Genomic DNA, 25,498 nt, shown 5'->3' with positions numbered 1-25,498 from the left:
AGTTTAGGACCATGTTTGGATCAGACTCCAGTTGGGACAGTTCTTTTAGACATGGTGTTATATCTCTCATGATCAGTGTGGGGCCTGTTTTGGAGTTCCAACCAGGGGGTAATGTAGCAAAGAAGCAGGGCAGGGAAACGTCACTATTGTTAGTTGAGGTTGGGTGAAATCCTTGTTTCACACTGAGGCCTTTCTCGTGGGAAGGTAGAGAAACTCTAATGGAAAAAACTAGACAATTTTGCCTTTCTCTTTGACAAGGAATGGGTAGTAGTAGCAGCTTTTTCCTGTCTTGGCATGAGATAATGTGATTGCACAACCAGTAGAGAAACGGGCATCTATTTTCTATCTAAGTGCGTCACCTTCATAGCTAGGATCCTGCTACAACAAAAGTGAATGGTTTGGCACGAAAAATAATGTTAGATACAACACAGGTTTTTCACGTGTTTACATTTTGTAGTAAAGATGAGATCATCAAGTATCACATCATGGGACCTGTGCAGATAAACTCAAGAACCGCCTTAATTTAGTAATCTTGGTACATGATGTATGGAGAACCAAATTAAGCTCTGCTATATTTGTATACAAACCAGTTATTATCCAAGTTAAGGGACTGTGCACAGGCACTAATCATAAATGACCTGGTAACTGTCCTATAGATACACACGATGTACGGTATTATACTACAGTGATCCCTCAACTTACAATGGCCTCAACATACAATAGTTTCCACATACAATGTTTTTTTCTGGACCATCGTAACTTGAAACCAGACTCAACATACAATGCTACAGACAGTCGAGATCTGTGAAACGTGTCAATGGCTGGAAGAACCGACCAATCAGAATGGACATTTTACTGGTAAATCACCTCTATTACTGAAGTGCCTGCACTGACTGGCTGTCTGGTAGCGCCCCCTACAGTACAGGGAGGAACTACAAGTTCTGTACTACTCCTTACCTGTGCCAGGGTTAGCTGCTCCTTTGGACACCAAGTAAGGGCGGCTCCATTTGGGACACTGTGTGTACTGTATAGGACCCTGAAGAAGCTCCTGTCCTCTACATAAACCATTGTTTTCCAACCAGGTTACCTCCAGTTGTTGCAAAACTACAACTCCCAGCATGCCCGGACAGCCGTTGGCTGTCCGGGCATGCTGGGAGTTGTAGTTTTGCAACAGCTGGAGGCACCCTGGTTGGGAAACACTGACATAGACAGTGATTACAGCTCCCAGCAGATCTTTCTTACTTTTGTATGTAAGGACTTCTTTATCTCTATTATTTTTCTTTAATCCTTACTTTTTCCTATTTTTAGATTACATTTTGGAGGCTTCAGAACCAATTACCAGGTTTCCATAGAGTTATGGTCTCAACATACAATGGTTTCAACATACAATGGTCGTCCTGGAACCAATTAATATTGTAACTTGAGGGACCACTGTATAAGTATAGTATGGGTGGAAGTGTTGTCAGTGCACAGCCCCACTATGATTATTGCCTACATTTAGTTGGGTATACTTAAGTGATTACATTAGTATTTTATGAAGTAATTTCCAGATTTACTTCATTTTAAGAGCTTAGCATTTCATGAAAAGATCAGCACGTTATGGGAAGAGTAATTCATATTCTTCAACCTGTAATTCTTTCAAATAATTGATAATAAAACGATAAGTGTAAAATGAGATTGAGAATAAAAAGCCTCTATTAGGGATTGATTTATTGATTTTGTTTGCTTCCATCTCGTCTAATATGTTGCTGTAGAAATGTACAGGACAGATGGATCTGATTCATTGGGGATCATAATTGTGGATGGTGAACGGTCACTACTGGTGTCGTCCTGTAGCATGGACTTGCAGTTTTCTATCAAAGAGATTCTGGGAGCTGATTTTAATTTGTATAGTCCCCATTCTACTCAAATTATTGGTGCTATAAATAAAGGGAACTATAAGAGAATAACTTTTTGGAAGGAAGATGGAGAAGTTTCTGGACAGTCATACATGCAGCCAATGCTGGGGAAAACATTATATACCTATTGTCCAAAAAATAATGCACCTAGATAGAAATGTCCAATTCTGCAATACTCACCTTGCACTTATGTCGCAGGCAGATGTGTAAATTATAACAGGTGTGGTTTGAGTAGACACTGGATCTTGCCACAAGATGGAGTAAAAGTGCATCCATCACTGCCCCATAAAAAGTCTCTCAGAGGATACTGTTGGGTGATGTTTCTTTTGGTTAGCAATCAAGTCAATACATTTTGCCCAGTTTACGGACTTTGAGAGGGAGAACATTATTGGTCTGAGAAAAGCAGTATGATTGTTTGACAAATGTCCCACTATCTAGGCTATTCTAAAGTTGCTAGGACATGTTGGGAGCAGTCGTTATGTGAGAGCACACATAGCGAACAGGTTTCGTACCCCATACACAGACCACCAGTAGATAAGATCGTCTTCTGACAAGCATTAGCATCTCCCACAGTTTCCTTGTCCACCATCCAGACACAGGTGACTCCTTTATTACACACCCCTGTGTCTGCCCCCTTTCTCTGCACGGACCATATCCAGGCAGAAGTAGATTTGGTGTCATGGCATTACATGTCCTCCCATTGACAGTCAGCCACTGTCACGTCTTTTGCATTGGTTTTGTGAATGAGAAACCTCTACTGCTATGGACTGGAACCGTATTATCTTTAGCGATGAATCCAGGTTATGTTTGGGATCTGACGATTGTCGGGTTTAAATATGGAGGCCACATGGAGAGTGTGTCAATCCTGCTTTTGCTGTTGAGCGAGACACTGCCCCAACTGCTGGTGTGATGATCTGCCTATGACACCCCTAGTAGTGATGTGAGGGAACAGCTCAGTGATATGTGCAGGACATCCTGTGGCCACATGTGTTACCTCTCATGGCTTCCAGGGGGCATTTTTCAGTATTATAATGCTCGTCCACACACAGGGTTTTATAGGAATGTCTCCATAGAGCAACACTTTTTTAGCTGCTGAGGTTTGTCACCAATCCAGTATTTATGGGACCAACTGAGTCACGAGCTTCAACAACCTATGAGGATCTACAAGCCCAGCTGCAACATCTGTAACAGTATGGAACCTGTATCCCTCCTTGTCCTACTGTATCTCATCTTGTATCCAGGCTAGAGGCACCCAACAGGGTACTAGGTTCTCCTTTCTATTGTACTGTTTTATCCATAAACATATCCTTTTGTTCTTATCATTTCCATAAATCATCCTGACACATGTATAAATTACACTTGATTGCAACAACAACTTTTTGGTGCTTTTTTTTCCCAATAAGTGTATAACATAGCTACAAGCTGCCAAAAATGTTACGTGTAGCAATATTATTGAAATACTTTAAGTCTGTACATTATGATAATAATATTACAGTGTATAAAGTTGCACATAATTACTGTAATCACAGGCTTCAGATGTGAAATCTCCCAGCATTCCTGTCACGATGCCGGCTGGCAGGAGGTGGATCCTCTGTGCCAGAGAGGGATGGCGAGGACCGTGCTAGTGGACCGGTTCTAAGTCACTACTGGTTTTCACCAGAGCCCGCCGCAAAGCGGGATGGTCTTGCTGCGGCGGTAGTGACCAGGTCGTATCCACTAGCAACGGCTCACCTCTCTGGCTGCTGAAGATAGGCGCGGTACAAGGGAGTAGACAGAAGCAAGGTCGGACGTAGCAGAAGGTCGGGGCAGGCAGCAAGGATCGTAGTCAGGGGCAACGGCAGGAGGTCTGGAACACAGGCTAGGAACACACAAGGAAACGCTTTCACTGGCACGATGGCAACAAGATCCGGCAAGGAAGTGCAGGGGAAGTGAGGTGATATAGGGAAGTGCACAGGTGATCAGACTAATTGGAACCACTGCGCCAATCAGCGGCGCAGTGGCCCTTTAAATCGCAAAGACCCGGCGCGCGCGCGCCCTAAGGAGCGGGGCCGCGCGCGCCGGGACAGGACCGACGGGGAGCGAGTCAGGTACGGGAGCCGGGGTGCGCATCACGAGCGGGCGCTACCCGCATCGCGAATCGCATCCCGGCTGGAGGCGGTATCGCAGCGCCCCGGGTCAGTGGATCTGACCGGAGCGCTGCAGTGAGGAGAGTGTAGCGAGCGCTCCGGGGAGGAGCGGGGACCCGGAGCGCTCGGCGTAACAGTACCCCCCCCCTTGGGTCTCCCCCTCTTCTTAGAGCCTGAGAACCTGAGGAGCAGACTTTTGTCTAGGATATTGTCCTCAGGTTCCCAGGATCTCTCTTCTGGACCACAACCCTCCCAATCCACTAAAAAAAAGGTTTTCCCTCTGACCTTTTTGGATGCCAGAATTTCTTTGACGGAGAAGATGTCCGAGGAGCCGGAAACAGGAGTGGGAGGAACAGATTTGGGAGAGAAACGGTTGATGATAAGTGGTTTAAGAAGAGAAACGTGAAAGGCATTAGGAATACGAAGAGAAGGAGGAAGAAGAAGTTTGTAAGAGACAGGATTAATCTGGCACAAAATTTTGAAAGGACCAAGATAGCGTGGTCCCAACTTGTAGCTAGGGACACGGAAGCGGACATATTTAGCGGAGAGCCATACCTTGTCTCCAGGGGAAAAAATGGGAGGAGCTCTTCTTTTCTTATCCGCGAACTTCTTCATGCGTGATGAAGCCTGTAAGAGAGAATTTTGGGTCTCTCTCCATATGATGGAAAGGTCACGAGGAATTTCATCCACAGCGGGCAGACCAGAGGGCAACGGGGTAGGGAGGGGGGGAAGAGGGTGACGGCCGTACACCACGAAAAATGGGGATTTGGAGGAAGATTCAGAGAGTCTGAAGTTATACGAGAATTCGGCCCATGGAAGAAGATCTGCCCAGTCATCCTGGCGGGAGGAAACAAAATGTCGTAAATAATCACCCAAGACCTGGTTAACTCTTTCTACTTGTCCATTGGATTGAGGATGATATGCAGAAGAAAAATTTAATTTAATCTTGAGTTGTTTACAGAGAGCCCTCCAGAATTTAGACACGAATTGGACGCCTCTATCCGAGACGATCTGCGTAGGCAACCCGTGAAGACGAAAAATGTGTACAAAAAATTGTTTAGCCAACTGAGGCGCTGAAGGAAGACCAGGAAGAGGGATGAAATGTGCCATTTTGGAGAATCGATCAACGACCACCCAAATAACAGTGTTGCCACGGGAAGGGGGTAAATCAGTAATAAAATCCATACCAATCAGAGACCAAGGCTGTTCGGGGACAGGCAGAGGATGAAGAAAACCAGCGGGCTTCTGGCGAGGAGTCTTATCCCGGGCACAGATAGTGCAGGCTCGCACAAAGTCCACAACATCCGTCTCCAGAGTCGGCCACCAATAGAAGCGAGAGATGAGTTGCACAGATTTCTTGATGCCCGCATGACCTGCGAGATGGGAGGAGTGACCCCATTTGAGGATTCCGAGGCGTTGGCGTGGAGAAACAAAGGTCTTTCCTGGAGGAGTTTGCCTGATGGAGGCTGGAGAAGTGGAGATCAGGCAGTCAGGAGGAATGATGTGTTGCGGAGAGAGTTCAACTTCAGAAGCATCCGAGGAACGAGAGAGAGCATCGGCCCTAATGTTCTTATCGGCAGGCCGAAAGTGAATTTCAAAATTAAATCGGGCAAAGAACAGAGACCACCTGGCCTGGCGAGGATTCAGCCGTTGGGCAGACTGGAGGTAGGAGAGGTTCTTGTGGTCGGTGTAAATAATAACTGGAAATCTTGATCCCTCCAGCAGATGCCTCCATTCCTCAAGTGCTAATTTAATGGCTAGAAGCTCTCGATCCCCGATGGAGTAGTTCCTCTCCGCCGGAGAGAAGGTCCTAGAAAAAAAACCACAAGTAACAGCATGCCCGGAAGAATTTTTTTGTAGAAGGACAGCTCCAGCTCCCACTGAGGAGGCATCAACCTCCAATAGGAAGGGTTTGGAAGGGTCAGGTCTGGAGAGCACGGGAGCCGAAGAAAAGGCAGACTTGAGCCGTTTAAAGGCGTCTTCCGCTTGAGGAGGCCAAGACTTGGGATCGGCATTTTTTTTGGTTAAAGCCACGATAGGAGCCACAACGGTAGAAAAATGTGGAATAAATTGCCTGTAATAATTGGCGAACCCCAAAAAGCGTTGAATAGCACGGAGTCCGGAGGGGCGTGGCCAATCTAAGACGGCAGAGAGTTTGTCTGGATCCATTTGTAGTCCCTGGCCAGAGACCAAGTATCCTAGGAAAGGAAGAGATTGGCATTCAAACAGACATTTCTCTATTTTGGCATAGAGTTGATTGTCACGAAGTCTCTGAAGAACCATACGGACATGCTGGCGGTGTTCTTCTAGATTGGCAGAAAAAATCAGGATATCGTCCAGATATACAACAACACAGGAATATAAAAGATCACGAAAAATTTCATTAACAAAGTCTTGGAAGACGGCAGGGGCGTTGCACAGGCCAAAGGGCATGACCAGATACTCAAAGTGTCCATCTCTGGTGTTAAATGCCGTTTTCCACTCATCCCCCTCTCTGATGCGGATGAGATTATAAGCACCTCTTAAGTCCAGTTTGGTAAAGATGTGGGCACCTTGGAGGCGATCAAAGAGTTCAGAGATGAGGGGTAGGGGGTAGCGGTTCTTAACCGTGATTTTATTAAGACCGCGGTAGTCAATGCAAGGACGTAGGGAGCCATCTTTTTTGGACACAAAGAAAAATCCGGCTCCGGCAGGAGAGGAGGATTTACGGATAAAGCCCTTTTTTAAATTTTCCTGGACGTATTCAGACATGGCAAGAGTCTCTGGGGCGGATAGAGGATAAATTCTGCCCCGGGGTGGAGTAGTGCCCGGGAGGAGGTCGATAGGACAATCATAAGGCCTGTGAGGAGGTAGAGTCTCAGCTTGTTTTTTGCAAAAAACATCCGCAAAGTCCATATAGGCCTTAGGGAGACCGGTCACAGGAGGAACCACAGAGTCACGGCAAGGGTTACTGGGAACCGGTTTTAGGCAGTCCTTGGAACAAGAGGGCCCCCAACTCTTGATCTCCCCAGTGGACCAATCCAGGGTTGGGGAATGAAGTTGAAGCCAGGGAAGTCCAAGGAGAATTTCAGAAGTGCAATTGGGGAGGACCAAAAGTTCAATCCTCTCGTGGTGAGATCCGATGCACATTAGAAGGGGCTCTGTGCGGAAACGTATGGTACAGTCCAATCTTTCATTGTTTACACAATTGATGTAGAGGGGTCTGGCGAGACTGGTCACTGGGATGTTGAACCTGTTGACGAGAGAGGCCAAAATAAAATTTCCTGCAGATCCGGAGTCCAAGAAGGCCACAGTAGAGAAGGAGAAGGCAGAGGCAGACATCCGCACAGGCACAGTAAGACGTGGAGAAGCAGAGTAGACATCAAGGACTGTCTCACCTTTGTGCGGAGTCAGCGTACGTCTTTCCAGGCGGGGAGGACGGATAGGACAATCCTTCAGGAAGTGTTCGGTACTAGCACAGTACAGGCAGAGGTTCTCCATGCGGCGTCGTGTCCTCTCTTGAGGTGTCAGGCGAGACCGGTCGACCTGCATAGCCTCCACGGCGGGAGGCACAGGAACGGATTGCAGGGGACCAGAGGAGAGAGGAGCCGAGGAGAAGAAACGCCTCGTGCGAACAGAGTCCATATCCTGGCGGAGCTCCTGACGCCTTTCGGAAAAACGCATGTCAATGCGAGTGGCTAGGTGAATGAGTTCATGTAGATTAGCAGGGATTTCTCGTGCGGCCAGAACATCTTTAATGTTGCTGGATAGGCCTTTTTTAAAGGTCGCGCAGAGGGCCTCATTATTCCAGGATAATTCTGAAGCAAGAGTACGGAATTGTATGGCGTACTCGCCAACGGAAGAATCACCCTGGACCAGGTTCAACAGGGCAGTCTCAGCAGAAGAGGCTCGGGCAGGTTCCTCAAAGACACTTCGGATTTCCGAGAAGAAGGAGTGTACAGAGGCAGTGACGGGGTCATTGCGGTCCCAGAGCGGTGTGGCCCAAGACAGGGCTTTTCCAGACAGAAGGCTGACTACGAAAGCCACCTTAGACCTTTCAGTGGGAAACTGGTCCGACATCATCTCCAAGTGCAGGGAGCATTGGGAAAGAAAGCCACGGCAAAACTTAGAGTCCCCATCAAATTTATCCGGCAAGGATAGGCGTAAACCAGAAGCGGCCACTCGCTGCGGAGGAGGTGCAGGAGCTGGCGGAGGAGATGATTGCTGAAGCTGTGGTAGTAACTGCTGTAGCATAACGGTCAGTTGAGACAGCTGTTGGCCTTGTTGCGCTATCTGTTGTGACTGCTGGGCGACCACCGTGGTGAGGTCAGCGACAACTGGCAGAGGAACTTCAGCGGGATCCATGGCCGGATCTACTGTCACGATGCCGGCTGGCAGGAGGTGGATCCTCTGTGCCAGAGAGGGATGGCGAGGACCGTGCTAGTGGACCGGTTCTAAGTCACTACTGGTTTTCACCAGAGCCCGCCGCAAAGCGGGATGGTCTTGCTGCGGCGGTAGTGACCAGGTCGTATCCACTAGCAACGGCTCACCTCTCTGGCTGCTGAAGATAGGCGCGGTACAAGGGAGTAGACAGAAGCAAGGTCGGACGTAGCAGAAGGTCGGGGCAGGCAGCAAGGATCGTAGTCAGGGGCAACGGCAGGAGGTCTGGAACACAGGCTAGGAACACACAAGGAAACGCTTTCACTGGCACGATGGCAACAAGATCCGGCAAGGAAGTGCAGGGGAAGTGAGGTGATATAGGGAAGTGCACAGGTGATCAGACTAATTGGAACCACTGCGCCAATCAGCGGCGCAGTGGCCCTTTAAATCGCAAAGACCCGGCGCGCGCGCGCCCTAAGGAGCGGGGCCGCGCGCGCCGGGACAGGACCGACGGGGAGCGAGTCAGGTACGGGAGCCGGGGTGCGCATCGCGAGCGGGCGCTACCCGCATCGCGAATCGCATCCCGGCTGGAGGCGGTATCGCAGCGCCCCGGGTCAGTGGATCTGACCGGAGCGCTGCAGTGAGGAGAGTGTAGCGAGCGCTCCGGGGAGGAGCGGGGACCCGGAGCGCTCGGCGTAACAATTCCTGGTTGTCTACATGCTGCACTAAGTTGAAAAAGCTAAATAGGCTAAAGTGTACTAAAATTTAAAGAGCAACAATTTTAAAATAGCACTATTTACCTCTCTAATGCCCTGCAACTACCATTCCAATGGTGCCCAGGTCACTTTTAACTTTTTAAATGTATTGTGACCAAGTATGCCCCCTATCTGTATTTTATTTTATCCTGCCACCCCTTTAATCTGGTGATTTAAATTTTGTGGAATTCTTCACATCCTCTTCACATACATTGAAAAAAAAAGTTGTCCGAAGCTGACAATTTAAGTGGGACCGGCTGACTGTCTTATATGTTTTGCAGTCTCCCAACTATCTTCTCATGTTGGAAAAGAGAAGGATTAAGCATGTTAGATTTCATGTGCATTTTCCTTTTGTTCTCTGAAATATAAGCTACCATCAGAGTCTTGCAGCAGATGACTGAATACTAGCATAAAAAATGATTTTGCTAAAAAAAATTGCGACTTTTCCAGTATTTTCCACAAGTAGTGAGCATTGTGCAAAAAATTAAACTTTTCAATGCTAGTTTTCTGTTGTCAAACATTGATAAATTCCCTCATAAAATGAAAATTTTACAAAGTTAAAGTTGTACTACAGTGAATTAACCCTTTGAAAATCTGCTTGGGGACTGGGACAGTGAAAAAACCAACCCTTTTTTTTACCTTTCTTGCTTCCACGACACTTGGTTCTTGATGTCCGGCACAGACCACCAGTAGATAAGATTGTTTAGTTTAGGGTGACGTGACATCTTACGGCCTCTCGGATGCAGCAGTGTCCCGCCCCAGCTGCTGATTTGATGGCCAGCCAGGTGACACCACATCACCAAAACCCAGAAGCGCCGGACATCTCCGGGAACTGAGTTCCATGATGGCAGCGTGGGAGTGAGAAGGGTAAGAAAAGTTTTTTTTTTTTTTTTTTTTTTTTTTTTTTGTCCTCCTCTACGAATGGATTTACAAAGGGTTTATTCTGCAATATATATTGTATAAACTTTGAAAATGGTCAGCGTATGGACGTTTGCATGAAAACAGTGAGATTTCGTTTAACAAGTGACGGTAAAACTTTTAATTATGGACAGAAACTAAATGGCACATGATTATACTTTGGAGAAGATTTGTAACACCAGATAAATTGAAAAGATAAAGAATTCTGCTGGTCATGAAATTACAGATGCAATTACAATTGTAAAAGCCGCTGTTGTGTTGAATTGATGCAAAATGGACATGGAAATTGAGTAATCAGAGTATGAAATGCTTCTGTCTCTTCACCTGAACATTACGAGTGGTCAGTGATTAAAAAGCCATTTACTCGGACGTTACCGGTATGCTGTGACTGCTTAAGAAAATATTATAGCTGAGATTATCTCCCAGATCTTTTTGGATGTATATTTTTTACTTCTTTTTTTGGCAAACAGTGCAGTGGACCTTTTTACATAATAATGGAGGAAAAGAAGATCGGATCCAGCTCTTGTGCGAATAAAAGATGTATTTATTGCAACATGACGACAAAGGAACACAGGTAGGTAACGAGCTTGAAATGCATTACCTACCTGTGTTCCTGTGTTCTCATGTTGGATTAAATACAGTCTTTTATTCGCTCAAGACCTGGATCCAATCTTCTTTTTCTCCATTGTTTTGCTGGTGCTGTTCAGCACCTGGATCCGTGCTCCATCCGTCCAGGGCTCGGTGAGCTGGACTTTTCTCTACATTTTGTTTACATAATAGGTTGCTCTTAAGGGAACATGGCATCACTTTCATGCTGCCTGAGCCAAGTCATCAGGGTGGTGTCTTCTCGGTGTCTCAGTGTCTTCTGCCTGCCCAACCGGCCTTGATTGATCAATCTCTCCTTAAACTGAATAGGAAGGGATTGATCAATCAAAGCTGGTGGGGAGGGAAGAAACCTGTTATCACTTTCATGCTGTCTAAACCCCATGCCATAGGCCAATACAGAGTATTGGCCAATGACATGAGGTTCGGGCAGCATGAAAGGGATAACACGTTTCCTTTATATAAGGCATAACTTTCTTTATTTATGGTTATGGTTCCTAGGTCCCTCTTGGTCTTACCTTAGTATTTTGAAGTTCATACTGACATGGGTGGGAGTGATATTGGCTTGTCCAGTGTTCCCAATTTAGGACATGTTGCACTTAATTCATTATTTTACAATCAGTGAAACCTACTAAATTACACCCTCTTTGAAAAGACCATCCCATACCCATACTAGATGTTCAGTTCAACATAACTATAGATTTTTTTGAAAAGACCATAATAATATAGTATGTGCAACACAAGAACCAATGTCCCAGCACCTACAAGACTAGGGGCTAAGGAGTAGCAACAACAGGGAGGACTCGGGTATTCTGAACTTATTGTTGGTTCCGGAGGTTCAACGTCCACAAAAAGACTGAAACTATGTAGTAAGCAAGAATGAAATGACACACTCTCCATCCAATGTAGATTTATTCAGGGAGTGGGAACAGGTACCGCGGCGGAGGCAGGGGCAGACCGGAACAGACTGTTTCATACTAAGGTGCGCTTCTTCAAGCCGGTGTGCGACTTCCGTCTTTGCAGCGACATCATATGAAGGCGCCGTACTGGAGACGTAATTGTTAGGCATCAAACAAAATGAACATGTGATACAATCACGTGATGTCTTGTCACGTGACCGGACAAAAACATAAACAACACAATACAAAAGGTGAGTAAATAAAATAATATAATAAATGAACATTACATACACCTGATAGGCAGGCAAGGACTATTGTACAGCTATAATAGAGGGGTTAACTCAATTCTATCATTTAAACCGAGCGCTCCAGTGGCGTCCAGCTTAACAATCCAATGCGCTTCTCTACGTAAAAGAATCATATGGCGATCTCCTCCCTGTGGAAGGAATTTAACCCTCTCTAAGCCAGCAAATCTCAAAAACTTAGAATCATTAGCGTAGGTATCTCTTACGTGGTCAACTAATCTAGGGGCTCCAACTAATGTCCTAATAGAGCAAATGTGCTTGTGAAAACGGACATGGAGGGGCCTGATAGTTTTGCCCAAGTAAAATAACCTGCATGGGCAAAAGATGGAATACACTAGATAGGGTGTACAACAAGTTATCAGATTTGCAGTGGCAACTGTTCTATTAATGTTTGAATTTGCTAAAGAAAAAATAAATCTGTTTGGTTTAGTCACATCTGATCTTGGGTCTCAAGAGGCCAGAGCATCATACTGTCAGTGCTTTCTCAAAACTGTCATTAATGACTTTTCTGGGTATTGCCTCTCTAACAGTTGTCTCTTGAGGTCAGTAGCCTGAATTATAAAGGTCTCATCATCACTATTGACCTTTATGAGTTGCAAAAATTGGAGGTAAGATATAATTCTTTTTACGTGATCAGGGTGCGAACTCGAAAAATGAAGTAAAGAATTGCGTGCAATGCTCTTGCGATATTCTTGTGTCACTAATGTGGTACCTCTAGCTTCCAATTTGACCTCTAAGAACTCTAGTTCAAGATCTCCGAATACAGACGTGAACAACATATTCTCTTTGTTAGTGGAATTAAGGTATGTGACAAATTCACTGAAGGCCCATTCAGAATCATCCTATATTACCAGAATATCATCAACATACCTGAGGAATAATTTAATGTTACTAACGAAAGGATTTCCCTGAGAGAATACATAATGACCATCAAGGGCGTTGAGAAAAAGATTAGCGATTACGGTGCCCATAGCAGTCCCAGTCTCCTGTCTATACCAAACATCACCATCCCTGAACTCGTTGTGGGAGAGAATGAAAAGGAGGGACTCAGTTACAAAATAGATAAAATAGTCAGTTTTGTCCATCTCAGTCAAAAATTCTCGAATAGCCTGTACACCCGCATCATGAGAGATGTGGGTGTACAGACTCTCGACGTCCACAGAAGTGAGTGCGTTGGTTTTGGGAGGATGGTCCGGTGGTAGCTGATCAGCTCGCACTTTACCTGTGTTCCTTGGTTCTTGGATCGGGCTCCCGGACAGCCATCACCTCCCTCATCTGCTGGTTCTTCAATATGGACGCTGTTCCCATTATTTCCAGTACTTGCTTACAGTCGGTGGAGGACCGCCGGGCAAGAGCGGATAAGATGTCACAGCTATTGGATCTATCTCGAGTTGATACACAGGATACGGTAAATTTACGCATTAAGATGTCTGAACTTGAACAAGCCTTAATTCAAGAGTCACGTATCTGGTGGGATCTATCCACATTACGTAAATACCTGGATCAAGAGTTGATTCCTCGTGGCTTAAGAATTAAAAAATTTACCACCACGATCTATTGCGATGAGTTTAAACGTGAATGGGAGGAACTTCTCACTGACTCTTCAAATCGCTTCATTAAGTTGATTATTTCCTATGAAGAAAAAGCCTTATTTGAAGTTCAGAATAACATCACTGCTCTACAAGCTGCAGTTGGCTCCTTTAAAACACATGATCTTTTCATGGAGCTGGATAAGAACATTAATGAGAATCTAAAGGAGTTGGAGACCAGTATTACAGAGATTAAAACATCCAAATTCATGCGGGATGTTCAGGACTTTCAAACTAATAATGTATACACTTGGCCTAATACTGACCTGAAATCCAACACCCCAAGATCTATTCTCAAAAGGCAGAATAGGAGACGCCGCCCTACCAGCAGACCAAGAGTTAACTTCAGTTCTACAGAAGCAGACTCTTCAGACTCTGCAGTTGATGAACCAACGTCCACTAATCGACCCTCACCTGCACCTGCGCATCCAGCCTCGGTTCCGGTTACACCCATCAGCACTCGCTCCACAGCTCAGAAAGGAAAAAACGCCGAGCGGGACGCAAACACCGGGCAGGCAAAGCGAGGACCCCGCAACAACCGCAAGAAGAAATAGAAACTGTTCCCATTTACAATCTGTCGGCTAAGGTACTGTCCTTTAATCAAATCACTGTCTTATCCCGTGGACTTTCATTTTCTCCTTCCAGGACATTTGATGTGTTTTCCACTTTATTGGACATTAACAAGTTTGTCCAGGACATTGTTATACAACGCCATTTTCAGGACAGTCCAGCCGTACATAATTATGATTTTCCTCCTGATGATGTTTCGTCTATAAATGCTTTGCCTATTGACACCCATACTTCGCTTTCTGCAAATGTTGTTATAGATAATACTACAATTGATTCACAATATAGCTATTCCTTTGCATCACAAAGCCTGGGTTTCAATTTTCCAGATTTATGTGTCTCGTCAGAATTACAGAATATGAGACAGGTGGGGCCATCAACAGCGTTTGAGTCTGATTTTCGGACTCGGAACGCTGCTTTTTACCCCATCATGTCCCGTACTCGTTCATTGGACTTATTTCAAGAGTCCGTTGAACGAGAATTGATTAAACTTTCAAGGCAACCTAATGTACATTATAATTTGAACCATTCGCAACGCCTTGCATTGTCTGAACTTAGGCACATGGATGATATTGTTATACGACAGGCAGATAAAGGGGGTGCGGTTGTACTGCTGGACAAGGGCCTCTATCATCGGTTGAATTTGTCATTACTCTCTGACACATCTACATATAGGCCTTTGTCCACCAACCCAACCGCACCTTTTCGCAACATCGTGTGCGAATTGGTACATAGTGGCATTAACAAGGGTTTTTTCACACAGAAAGAGGCCGATTTCATCATTGTTCCTCACCCTGTTATGGCAGTTTTTCACTCCTTGCCTAAGATACATAAAAATGTATTTCCACCTCCTATGCGACCCATAGTCGCAGGCATTGGATCTTTGAATGAGAACCTGTCATCTTGGGTGGATAGTCTCCTACAGCCTCTTATACCGACTATACCTGGATTCATTCAGGATACTAAGCACCTATTACATACTTTGGAGAAAGTTACTTGGATAGAGCCCTCTCGGTGGATCACGGCAGATGTTTGCTCTTTATATTCCGTGATCCCCCATGACAGGGCCCTCATGGCTTTACAGTGGTTTTTAAGTACATATTCGTCATACCCCCTTGGTCTGCAGGAGTACATCATTCAGGTGATTGATTATTTACTTTCCCACAATTTTTTCATGTTTGATCGTACTTTTTACCTGCAGACCACGGGGGCGGCCATGGGGGCGAAATTCTCGCCCTCATTGGCTAATGTATACATGAGTTGGTGGGAGATGAAATACCTCTTTACGGATAATAATCCTTTTAAGGAATTCATCTCCCACTATGGTCGTTATATAGACGACTGCATTTACATTTGGAGATCAGATGAACAACATTTATCATCATTTACCTCCTATTTAAATTCTAATGCAGACAATCTATCCTTTATTGTTACTCTGTTTAATAGGGAGGTGCCTTTTTTGGATCTCACCCTAATAGGTGATCCTACACAATCTAAAATTATTTCCAAGACATTTCGTAAGGATACCTATGTCAATTCTACTCTACATGCATCGTCATGTCACCCGTTCCATGTCATCAAAAATTTACCTATAGGAGAGGCCATACGTGCCCGTAGAAATTGTACCCATACGGAGGACTTTGACAGGGAAATGAGTGACATGACGACCAGATTGAAGAATAGAGGTTATCCTGAGTGGACTTTAAAACGGGCCTCCAACATAGTATCCCTTAAAAATAGATCTCAACTCATTCAACCTAGAGAATCCAACCTAGAACGTAAAAATCAGTTGTCCTCCCATCCTCACCGTAAACCGGTTATGTTTTGTACTCAATATAGTAATGATTTTCGTGACGTTTGCGGGATCGTACACAAGTTTATGCCTATTATTTTGTCTGATCCTGCACTCGCCACGTCTATGACAGGGGGCTATAGATGCATATCTCGGCGTGCCCCCACTTTGGGACAATTATTGTCCCCTAGTCTTTTTTTGAGTACTCCCAAAGCTACCGCTACTTGGCTCCGTCATCCTGGTTCCTACGGATGCGGACACTCTGTCTGCACCTGTTGCACCAGGATGAGAGTTGGTGACACGTTCACTTCTTACGCCACTGGGTCTGAATACAAGATTAAGCAGTACATTAACTGTAATACGACTTTTGTCATTTATTTAATTTCTTGTAGGACGTGTAAAACCCAGTATGTGGGATGTACATCAACACCCCTCAAAGTGAGAATCAGGAAGCATTTATCAGATGTTGCACATTTTAATTCACGTCACATTTCTACTGTTTCCTCACATTGTGCCCTTAAACATGCGGGTTGAACTTCCACCCTGCATGTTCAGGGCATTGAGCGTGTCACTGCTCCCTTACGGGGAGGTGATCACAGAAAAAAACTCCTGTCACGGGAGGTTTTCTGGATCATGACTTTAGATTCCCGTTGGCCTAAAGGTCTTAACAAGAGACAAGATATTCTTTTACATTATTAATATGTCTCCTGTTTTTTCCTTGCGCCATACGGTTCTATTTTTATTTCAATAAACTTACTACTTCTCGTCAGGCTGTGCTGTTCTTGTTCATCCCCCATATCATTATTTTATATTTATTACTATTTTTGCTTATATTTATATGTTTTTCAGTATGGATAACCTACATATTTCTTATTTATTTCATAATTGTATTCATACTAAATTGTTTATAATGTTATATGGGGGGACCATTACATCTTTGTGCTTGTGATCATGATAGAAAAGGTTTTTACTTACATTTAGTAAATCTTCTTCCCACTTGTATCTATGCAAGGGTTAAGGTCTTGTGGGATTGGGAACTCCTCCCTTCCCCACATCACCTCCCCTATATAAGTTGGGCATTTTTTATCTTACTCTGTATGACTAAGGGCGTCCTGTTACACGCCTGAAACGCGTAACCCTGTATTTACCGTTCCTGTTTTTATCCATTTAATAAATCTGGGATCCGCTATACCTCGCTGGCATTTCTTCCTTGATAAGTCTTGTACCAGTGGAACCTGTCTAGGTGTGCGTCAAAAGACCGCCATTGTCCTTCACATATGTTGCTGTAGATTTGAGCAGAGGCTTTTATAGCAATTCAATATATTGTGATAGGTATTCGGTCGCAGAGCCGGCCGGGGGTCAGCTCTGTGACTTGTGCACCTTCGGTAAGTGATACCATTTAGCATATTTGGGGTTCTTGGGTAACAACTTCTCTGCTGTAGCTTGGGAAATGAGCCCTGATTCGCATTTACTTCTAAGAAAAGTGTGATGCTGGCTCATTGTTCTAGTAGTGGGGTTGCTCGCTAGATATCTGTAAGTATTGGTATCCCGTAAGAGGGGAGCTTTTTCATTATCGTACATCTCAGTGTACATCAAAACAGTGCTGCCACCCTTATCGGGACAGGGGACAGGGGCGTATAGGTGGAAGGGTTCCCACCTCTAAACGGCAAAACCTTTTATGTGGGGTTAGGAGATTCAATAGGGACTTTTTTCAGCTAGTTGGCATAATGTATTCAAGGTCTCTATGCCTTTAGGTGTAGCACCCAAAATTAGAGAGAAGCCCAAAGGACCCACTGCAGCAGGCATCTCGCCCTCTTTATATGTTCTAGATGCATAACTCTGCTCACTCTTATGGAAAGTTTTGCGCAGATTTGTTTTTCTGGTGGCCTTTAAATTGCGTGGGGAATCCTTTCGTGAGTAACATCAAATTATTCCTCAGGTATGTTGACGATATTGTGGTAATATGGGAAGGTTCTGAATCCGCCTTCAATGAATTTGTCACATGCCTGGATTCCTCTAACAAAGAGAATATGTTGTTCACGTCTGTATTCAGAGGTCTTGAACTAGAGTTCTTAGATGTCAAATTGGAAGCTAGAGGTACTACAGTAGTCACACAAGGATATCACAAGAGCATTGCACACAATTCTTTACTTCATTTTTCGAGTTCGCACCCTGATCACGTAAAAAGAAGTATACCTTACTCCCAATTTTTGCGACTCAGAAAGGTCAATAGTGATGATGAGACCTTTATGATTCAGGCTACTGACCTCAAGAGACCACTCTTAGAGAGGCAATACCCAGAAAAAGTCATTAATGACAGTTTTGAGAAAGCACTGACAGTACGACACTCTGACCTCTTTAGACCCAAGATCAGATGTGTTTCTAAACCAAAGAGATTTATTTTTTCTTTAGCAAATTCTAACATGAATAGAACAGTCGCCAATGCGATCCGTAACAACTGGTACATCTTGGAAGCCGATCCAAACCTCAAAGGAGTTGCCCTGAATTACCCCCTTATTACATAAAAGAAAAATAAGACTATAGGGGAAAGGTTAAAAAAGTTAAGCACTTCAACCTCTGAGATGGCCCCAAAAGCTAGTGATTGGTTGGCACATGCAGCTCCAAAGGAAAACCAACCATGTGGCACATCTTCTAGCGACTAGGCAAATTAAACTTGGTAGTTATGTAAATTGCATGAAGGATCTGATAACTTGTCATACACCCTATCTCGTGTATGCCATCTTTTGCCCATGAGGTTTCTTTTACATGGGCAAAACTATCAGGGTCCTCCATGTCAGCTTTCGCAAGCACGTTCGCTATATTAGGACAGGAGTTGGAGCCCCTAGATAGTTGCCCACGTAAGCGATACCCAAGCTAATGACTCTAAGGTTTTGAGATTTGCTGGCTTAGAGAGGTTTAAATTCCTTCCACAGGGAGGAGATCGCCATACAATTATTTTACGTAGAGAAGCGCATTTGGATTGTTAAGCTGGACGCCACTGGTGCACTCGGTTTAAACAATAGAATTGAGTTAACCCCTCTATTATAGTTGTACAATAGTCCTTGCCTGCCTATCAGGTGTATGTAATGTTCATTTTGTTATATTATTTACTTACCTTTTGTATTGTGTTGTGTATGTTGTTGTCCGGTCACGTGACAAGACATCACGTGATTGTATCACATGTTCATTTTGTTTGATGCTTAGCGATGACGTTTCCAGCACGGCGCCTTCATATGATGTCACTGCGAAGACGGAAGTCGCACACCAGCTTGAAGAAGCGCACCTTAGCATGAAACAGTCTGTTCCGGTCTGCCCCTGCCTCCATTGTGGTACCTGTTCACACTCCCCGAATAAATCTACGTTGGATGATGAGTGCAGTCTCATTTTATTCTTGCTTACTACATAATTATACAGTGTGTTTCCTATTGAGAAATATAGCTGCCATGTTAGAGATTTCCATAAGTCTGCAGAGAACACTTCCATGCCAGTAATAAATTATTTTTGCATTGCGGCTTCCAAATAAAAATAAAGATTATTTTTTTTGCTTCCTTTCAAACAAAAACAAAGCCAAACAGTTATATATTTATTATATGGACCCACATGTTATTTTTTTCTTCTTTTCTTTCTAGACTTCCACAGACAGCAATACACAGACAAGATTGCAAAACCTGAATCTACAGGATACTCAGGTAATCGTTGACCCGCTTCACATGTTTTCAGTGCAAAACAAGAACATAAAGTATGTTATAATGTTATGTTCTGGTAGATTCAGGAAAATAAAAAATAAAAAACTCCAACTCGGCGCTGTTCCAATGAGGCAACGTTTCCGTTCTTAATCAAGTAAAACCATATTTATTTGATAAATTAGTTTTGCAGGCACATCAGAGGCAAGACGCGTTTCGGGTCACTACGTACCCTTCCGCAATTGAGAAAGGGTACGTAGTGACCCAAAACGCGTCTTGCCTCTGATGTGCCTGCAAAACTAATTTATCAAATAAATATGGTTTTACTTGATTAAGAACGGAAACGTTGCCTCATTGGAACAGCGCCGAGTTGGAGTTTTGTTTTTTTTCTTTTCCTGAATTTGCCTAATTCTGGACCTGATCACTCGGTGTCCAGCAACCACTTTTCTGGCTGACAGTTCCCTGGTACCCCGCTATATGGGGCGATATGCTTAAAAACCAAGAGGTGCAACAGGTGAGAGTCCACCTTTAGGCTATCACCTCCCTCTATATTCGCAGAGTTACACGAGGCGCTGTCCTCTCTTTACTTTTATTTTCTCTTATCATGTTCTGGTAGAGGAAGAAATAAATAGTTATAGAGAAATTGATCAACACCACTAGGAATGGGGGGCGTACCTAGTGGGGGCTGTAGGGGCGTTTGCAGGATAGGTTTATAACAAGCATTTATTATAATTGGAATTCATACTATTTTGGCATCAGACCCAGTCTGCATTGTGAAGGTTGATGATTTGGACACTAATTAAAAATATCTGTATGCATGTCCGGGCAACCGGATTTAGTTTGATGCCTCTGTCTCATATTACTTTAAGCAGCAGGGGCACCAAACCCTGTACCCTGGGTAAAAGAAAACTAGTGTAGTTCTTGTGCTTCAGGCTTTGTCCACACACTAAATATACAAAACAGGCAAAGGTAAGGATAAAGGTATATACCAACTACTGCTGTGTATAATGAATATTATTCACTTAGTATGATATGCCTAAATATGAGCCTTTGTAGGCAAATAGCACAAAACAAGAAACTTGGAGTCACTTCATGATCATACGGTAAATTATATTAAAGGGGTACTCCGCTGCTCAGCGTTTGGAACAAACTGTTCCGAACGCTGGAGCTGGCGCCGGGAGCTCGTGATGTCATAGCCCTCATGACATTACGCCCCACCCCCTCAATGCAAGTCTATGGGAGGGGGCAACAGCCATTAAGCCCCCTCCCATAGACTTGCATTGAAGGGGTGGGGCATAACGTCATTGGGGGGGGGGGGGGGTGAGGCTATGACGTCACAGTGACAGACAGAGTAAGAAAAAAATAATAATCCAGAAAAAACACATTTCAAAACAGTTATAGATTGATTTGAATAGCTGAGGTAAATAGCTGAGATTAGGAGCACTTTCTTAAAGGAAGTGTTCCTAATCTCAGCTTGTTACCTGTATAAAAGACACCTGTTCACAGAAGCAATCAATTAGATTCCAAACTCTCCATTATGGCCAAAACCAAAGAGCTGTCCAAGGATGTCAGGGACAAGATTGTAGACCTACAGAAGGCTGGAATGGGCTATAAAACCTTGTTGAGAGGTTTACAACAGTCTGTGCGATATTTCTTGAATGGAAGAAACACTAATTGAGTCAATCTCCCTCGGTAGGGGGCTCCGTGCAAAATCTCATCTTGTAAAATTTTAGTTATCATGAGAACAATGAGGAATCAGCCCATAACTACATAGGAGGATCTTGTCAATGATCTCAGGGCAGCTGGGACCATAGTCACCAAGAAAACAATCGGTAATACACTACACTGTAAAGGACTGAAATCCTACAGCGTCCACAAGGTCCCCCTGCTTAAAAGGGTACTCCACTGCTCAGCGTTTAGAACAAACTGTTCCTGACGGCTGTCACGCCCCCTCCCATAGACTTGCATTGAGGGGGCGGGCGTGACGTGACATCAAGAGGGGGTGGGGCTATGACGACACGAGCTCCCAGCTCCAGCATTTGGAACAGTTTGTTCCAAACGCTGAGCAGTGGAGTACCTCTTTAAGTTTGCTGATGAACCTCTGAATCATTCAGAGATACAAACTTATTATTGCATTGAAAAGTAAAGTCAATATTCTTTTTGTTGGTGTCCTGGAACTTGGGACAGAAGATCCTTTTTTTTTTTTTTTTTTTTTTTTTTAACATGTGTTCAAATAGAGCAAAAGGTAAACTGATGGCCCTCACCACTCAGTCAATCAATACTGGCGTTCTAATGCTCGACCATGTGAACCATTAAAACACCAGCATTGATTTAGTCAGTGGTGAGGGACGCCAGTTTTTCTTTTCTTTTGCTCTATTTGAACATGTTTTGCAAATGTCAAGCTGTTTCTATGCACCTGGCTGAGCAACACTTATACCGAGAGGAGTCTTACATGTAATACTAGTGGACATATGCAGATTGGGTTGGACAGATAGTGCTGGCTATTTTGACTTCCTTTGGGAAAGACTCCAGGCTGTATCTAACCTTGACATCCTTTTTATAGTAGCCGCTGTCAAGGTGAGAAATAAAAGCAACAATAAAACAGCAGATCCAAATTCAGATGATTACTATTATTATTTGCTAATTAATAATCAAGCATGATTACAAATAATTAACATGCATCTATCGCTTAGTTGTAATTCAAGGAGATGGCCAACATCAGATGACAATACTGTCTTTATTCAGTCATCCCTGTGATGTAGACTGTCCAATCAGAGACTTCACACGTTGTTATGTTAGCTTTGCACATGAGAATATCAGGGCCTAGATGTGCTTACAATTGTCCAAACGATGGGTGGATGACACAATGGTCCATTGTGTAACAACTGCCATTTTTATGTAAGCATAAGCAAGAATGACCATGAATCTGCAAAAATGAATAGAATCCTACACTTTAAGCATCAAATGAATATAAACCACATAGCAAGATGGTGGAATTTGTTGACTTCCTTAACTCTGATACCCAGTCATGATGGTTGTCATATAAAAAAACAATGTCACCGTGACTTTAGTCCAGGGGTAAAGTTGTGACAAAAAAAGTGTGGGAACTCACCCAAGATTTCCACTCAAGTACTGGTTCTTCTAATGGGAATGATGTTACTGCAGTGGAAAAAGTGCAGGGACTCAGTTCCCATGCATTCCTGCAGGACTTGAGCCTTGCTTAATGGGGTTATCCACCATAAGGTGATTGGTACGTACCTGGCAGGCAGTAATGGACATGCTTAGGAAGGATCTGCCATTGTCTTGGCGCTAAATGGCTATGTTGTGAGATTACCATAATACTGTGGCTAGCTTTTTGTGTATTGGTATGTCCTGTTTGACTTTTCTTTTTTTTTACTACAAATCCCACAATTCCATTTTCCTCCCTCCCACACATCAGCCACCCCACCCATTGAAACATAAATGAGCTGAATCCATTCAAAAGACCTGTGGTTTTCAATCAGGGTGCTTCCAGCTGTTGCATTAGTTGCAGATTGATCTCTCTCTCCCACCAAGCGATCGCTCCACCCATTGAAGCAGACAGGCTGCCTGTCATCAGCTGACTAGTGAGTCAGGTCTCGGCCGCATTGCAAGCTGGGAAAAATCTGAGACAGCAGCAGTCAGTTTGTGTGCTGGTAAAAATAAATATTGGAGTGAAAATCACATAAGAATTGTGAGAAAACCATCACACAGGTACAGACACTATATTGTGAAGTACACTAACTTTACAGCCCCTGTAGCATAGTCAAATAAAAAAAAATTCCTGGGAAAGGGGGTAGTCTCAGACACCAGACACTACCTATACTAAGCCAACATGTAGAATTAGATGTCAGCATAGTATAAGTGAACTTAGCAGAGCTCATGATGTCACTCTGTGCTTTCATCCTCCTATTTCTGGAGCAATTGAGAAGTAGAGCGGTGGTGAGTGTATATATACAGTGGGGATCAAAAGTTTGGGCACCCCAGCCCCAGGTAAAAATGTGTATTAATGTGCATAAAGAAGCCAAGGAAACATGGAAAAATCTCCAAAAGGCATCAAATTACAGATTAGACATTCTTATAATATGTCAACAAAAGTTAGATTTTATTTCCATCATTTACACTTTCAAAATAACAGAAAACAAAAAAATGGCATCTGCAAAAGTTTGGGCACCCTGCAGAGTTAATATATTGTACTGCCCCCTTTGGCAAGTATCACAGCTTGTAAACACTTTTTGTAGCCAGCCAAGAGTCTTTCAATTCTTGTTTGAGGTGTCTTTGCCCATTCTTCCTTACAAAAGTCTTCCAGTTCTTTGAGATTTCTGGGCTGTCTGTCATGCACTGCTTTTTTAAGGTCTATCCATAGATTTTCAATTATGTTGAGGTCAGGATATTGTGAAGGCCATGGCAAAACCTTCAGTTTACGCCTCTTGATGTTAATCCCCCCTGGATTTCGAGGTGTGTTTAGGATTATTATCCATTTGTAGAAGCCATCCTCTCTTTAACTTCAGCTTTTTCACAGATGGCATCAAGTTAGCATCCAAAATTTGCTAAAATTTTATTGAATCCATTTTTCCTTCTACTCGTGAGATGTTCCCTGTGCCACTGGCTGCAATACAACCCTAAAACATGATTGATCCACCTCCATGCTTAACAGTTGGACAGAGGTTTTTTTCATTCAATTCTGTTCCCCTTCTTCTTCAAATGTACCTTTGCTCATTCCGGCCAAAAAGTTCCATTTTAACATTATCGGTCCACAGAACTTGTTTCCAAAATGCATCAGGCTTGTCTATATGTTAATTTGCTAAATTCAAACGCTGATTTTTGTGGTGAGGACGTAGAAGAGGTTTTCTTCTGATGACTGTTCCATGAAGACCATATTTGTACAAGTATATCTTTATAGTTGAATAGTGTACCACAACTCCAGTGTAACACACACTCCACTAGTGTCCAGCTCACCGCTCCCCGTCTCAGTGCACGGAAACGTGTGGACCACACGCACAGATGCAAACTTAAATGAAAGGAAAAGTCCAGCACTGCAAGTCCAACGCAAGGAAGCTATTTATTGCATAAGAACACACGGACACCAAACGTGGATCACAAGTGATGCGTTTCGGCGAGCTCTCTCGCCTTAGTCGTACAAAGAAAGATTAAGATCCTTCTGGTCTATATAGGGGACAGTGGCCCCACCCCCCACCAGGTGAAAACACCTGAGTGGTGTGGGTGGGGCCACTCCCCTCCCACACAGACACAGACTAAATGTACAATACACATTGAAAAAAACCAATATACTATATACAACAATAAATGTGGTGAATATACAAAAAAAAATATTGCAGATACGCAATATTTGCCGTGAAATGTACATTATAGTAAGTACACAGTTCAATGAAAAACATGTAAGGTTATAAACATATTAATCAAAACCCCCACCATATTTTTTTTTTTTATAAATAAATAAAGTGGATGTAACAACGTATGTTAATGAATTAATATCATAACCAATAATATGTGTATGAAACAAAAAATAACAAGAGAAAAGGGGGTATATACATGTAGTAAAAACTTGTGTGTGTGAACGAGTCTCAAGTCATACCCGCATATGTTAGTGAGTAATGAGAGAGTCGTTCACACAGCAATGTTGGAGAAAGATATCCGATGAAAATACTAATGCACCAGACCAAAAATATATAAATCTAAAAATCTAATATGACAAAATTAGGTTTATATTGTGTAAGGTGCGGAATGATCATCGGAACCACAAAACAAGGTCAACTTGAGGGTGATCACTGTATATATAGAGCATAAGCAAATAAATATATATCTAGAATAATTCAGTGTGATAGTGCATACAAATATATGACTGTTTATCTTGCACTATTGAGTCCAGTGAAGACCCTATAACTAAAAGAGGTCCGTATAATACTAACTCATATTGTTAGAAGGAGACAAGTGTGAACAGGAGGCAATAACGCACAATCTCACC

The 25,498-nt window shown here is 43.6% G+C and overlaps 1 protein-coding gene across 9 annotated transcripts in view; it reads left to right on the top strand.

The window, feature by feature from the left end:
• Positions 1-25,498, top strand: part of STK39 (serine/threonine kinase 39) — a 452,628-nt gene that overhangs the window by 238,704 nt on the left and 188,426 nt on the right. For all 9 annotated transcript variants that reach the window (XM_056533261.1, XM_056533262.1, XM_056533265.1 and 6 more), the window contains exon 13: positions 19,441-19,500. In XM_056533261.1, coding sequence (XP_056389236.1) covers positions 19,441-19,500 — 60 coding nt within the window. The remainder of the gene's footprint in view (positions 1-19,440; positions 19,501-25,498) is intronic.

This window comes from Hyla sarda, chromosome 8 (genome assembly GCF_029499605.1).
Source record: "Hyla sarda isolate aHylSar1 chromosome 8, aHylSar1.hap1, whole genome shotgun sequence".
Classification (NCBI taxonomy): Eukaryota; Metazoa; Chordata; class Amphibia; order Anura; family Hylidae; genus Hyla; species Hyla sarda.
This window is presented reverse-complemented; position numbering and strand designations above follow the sequence as displayed.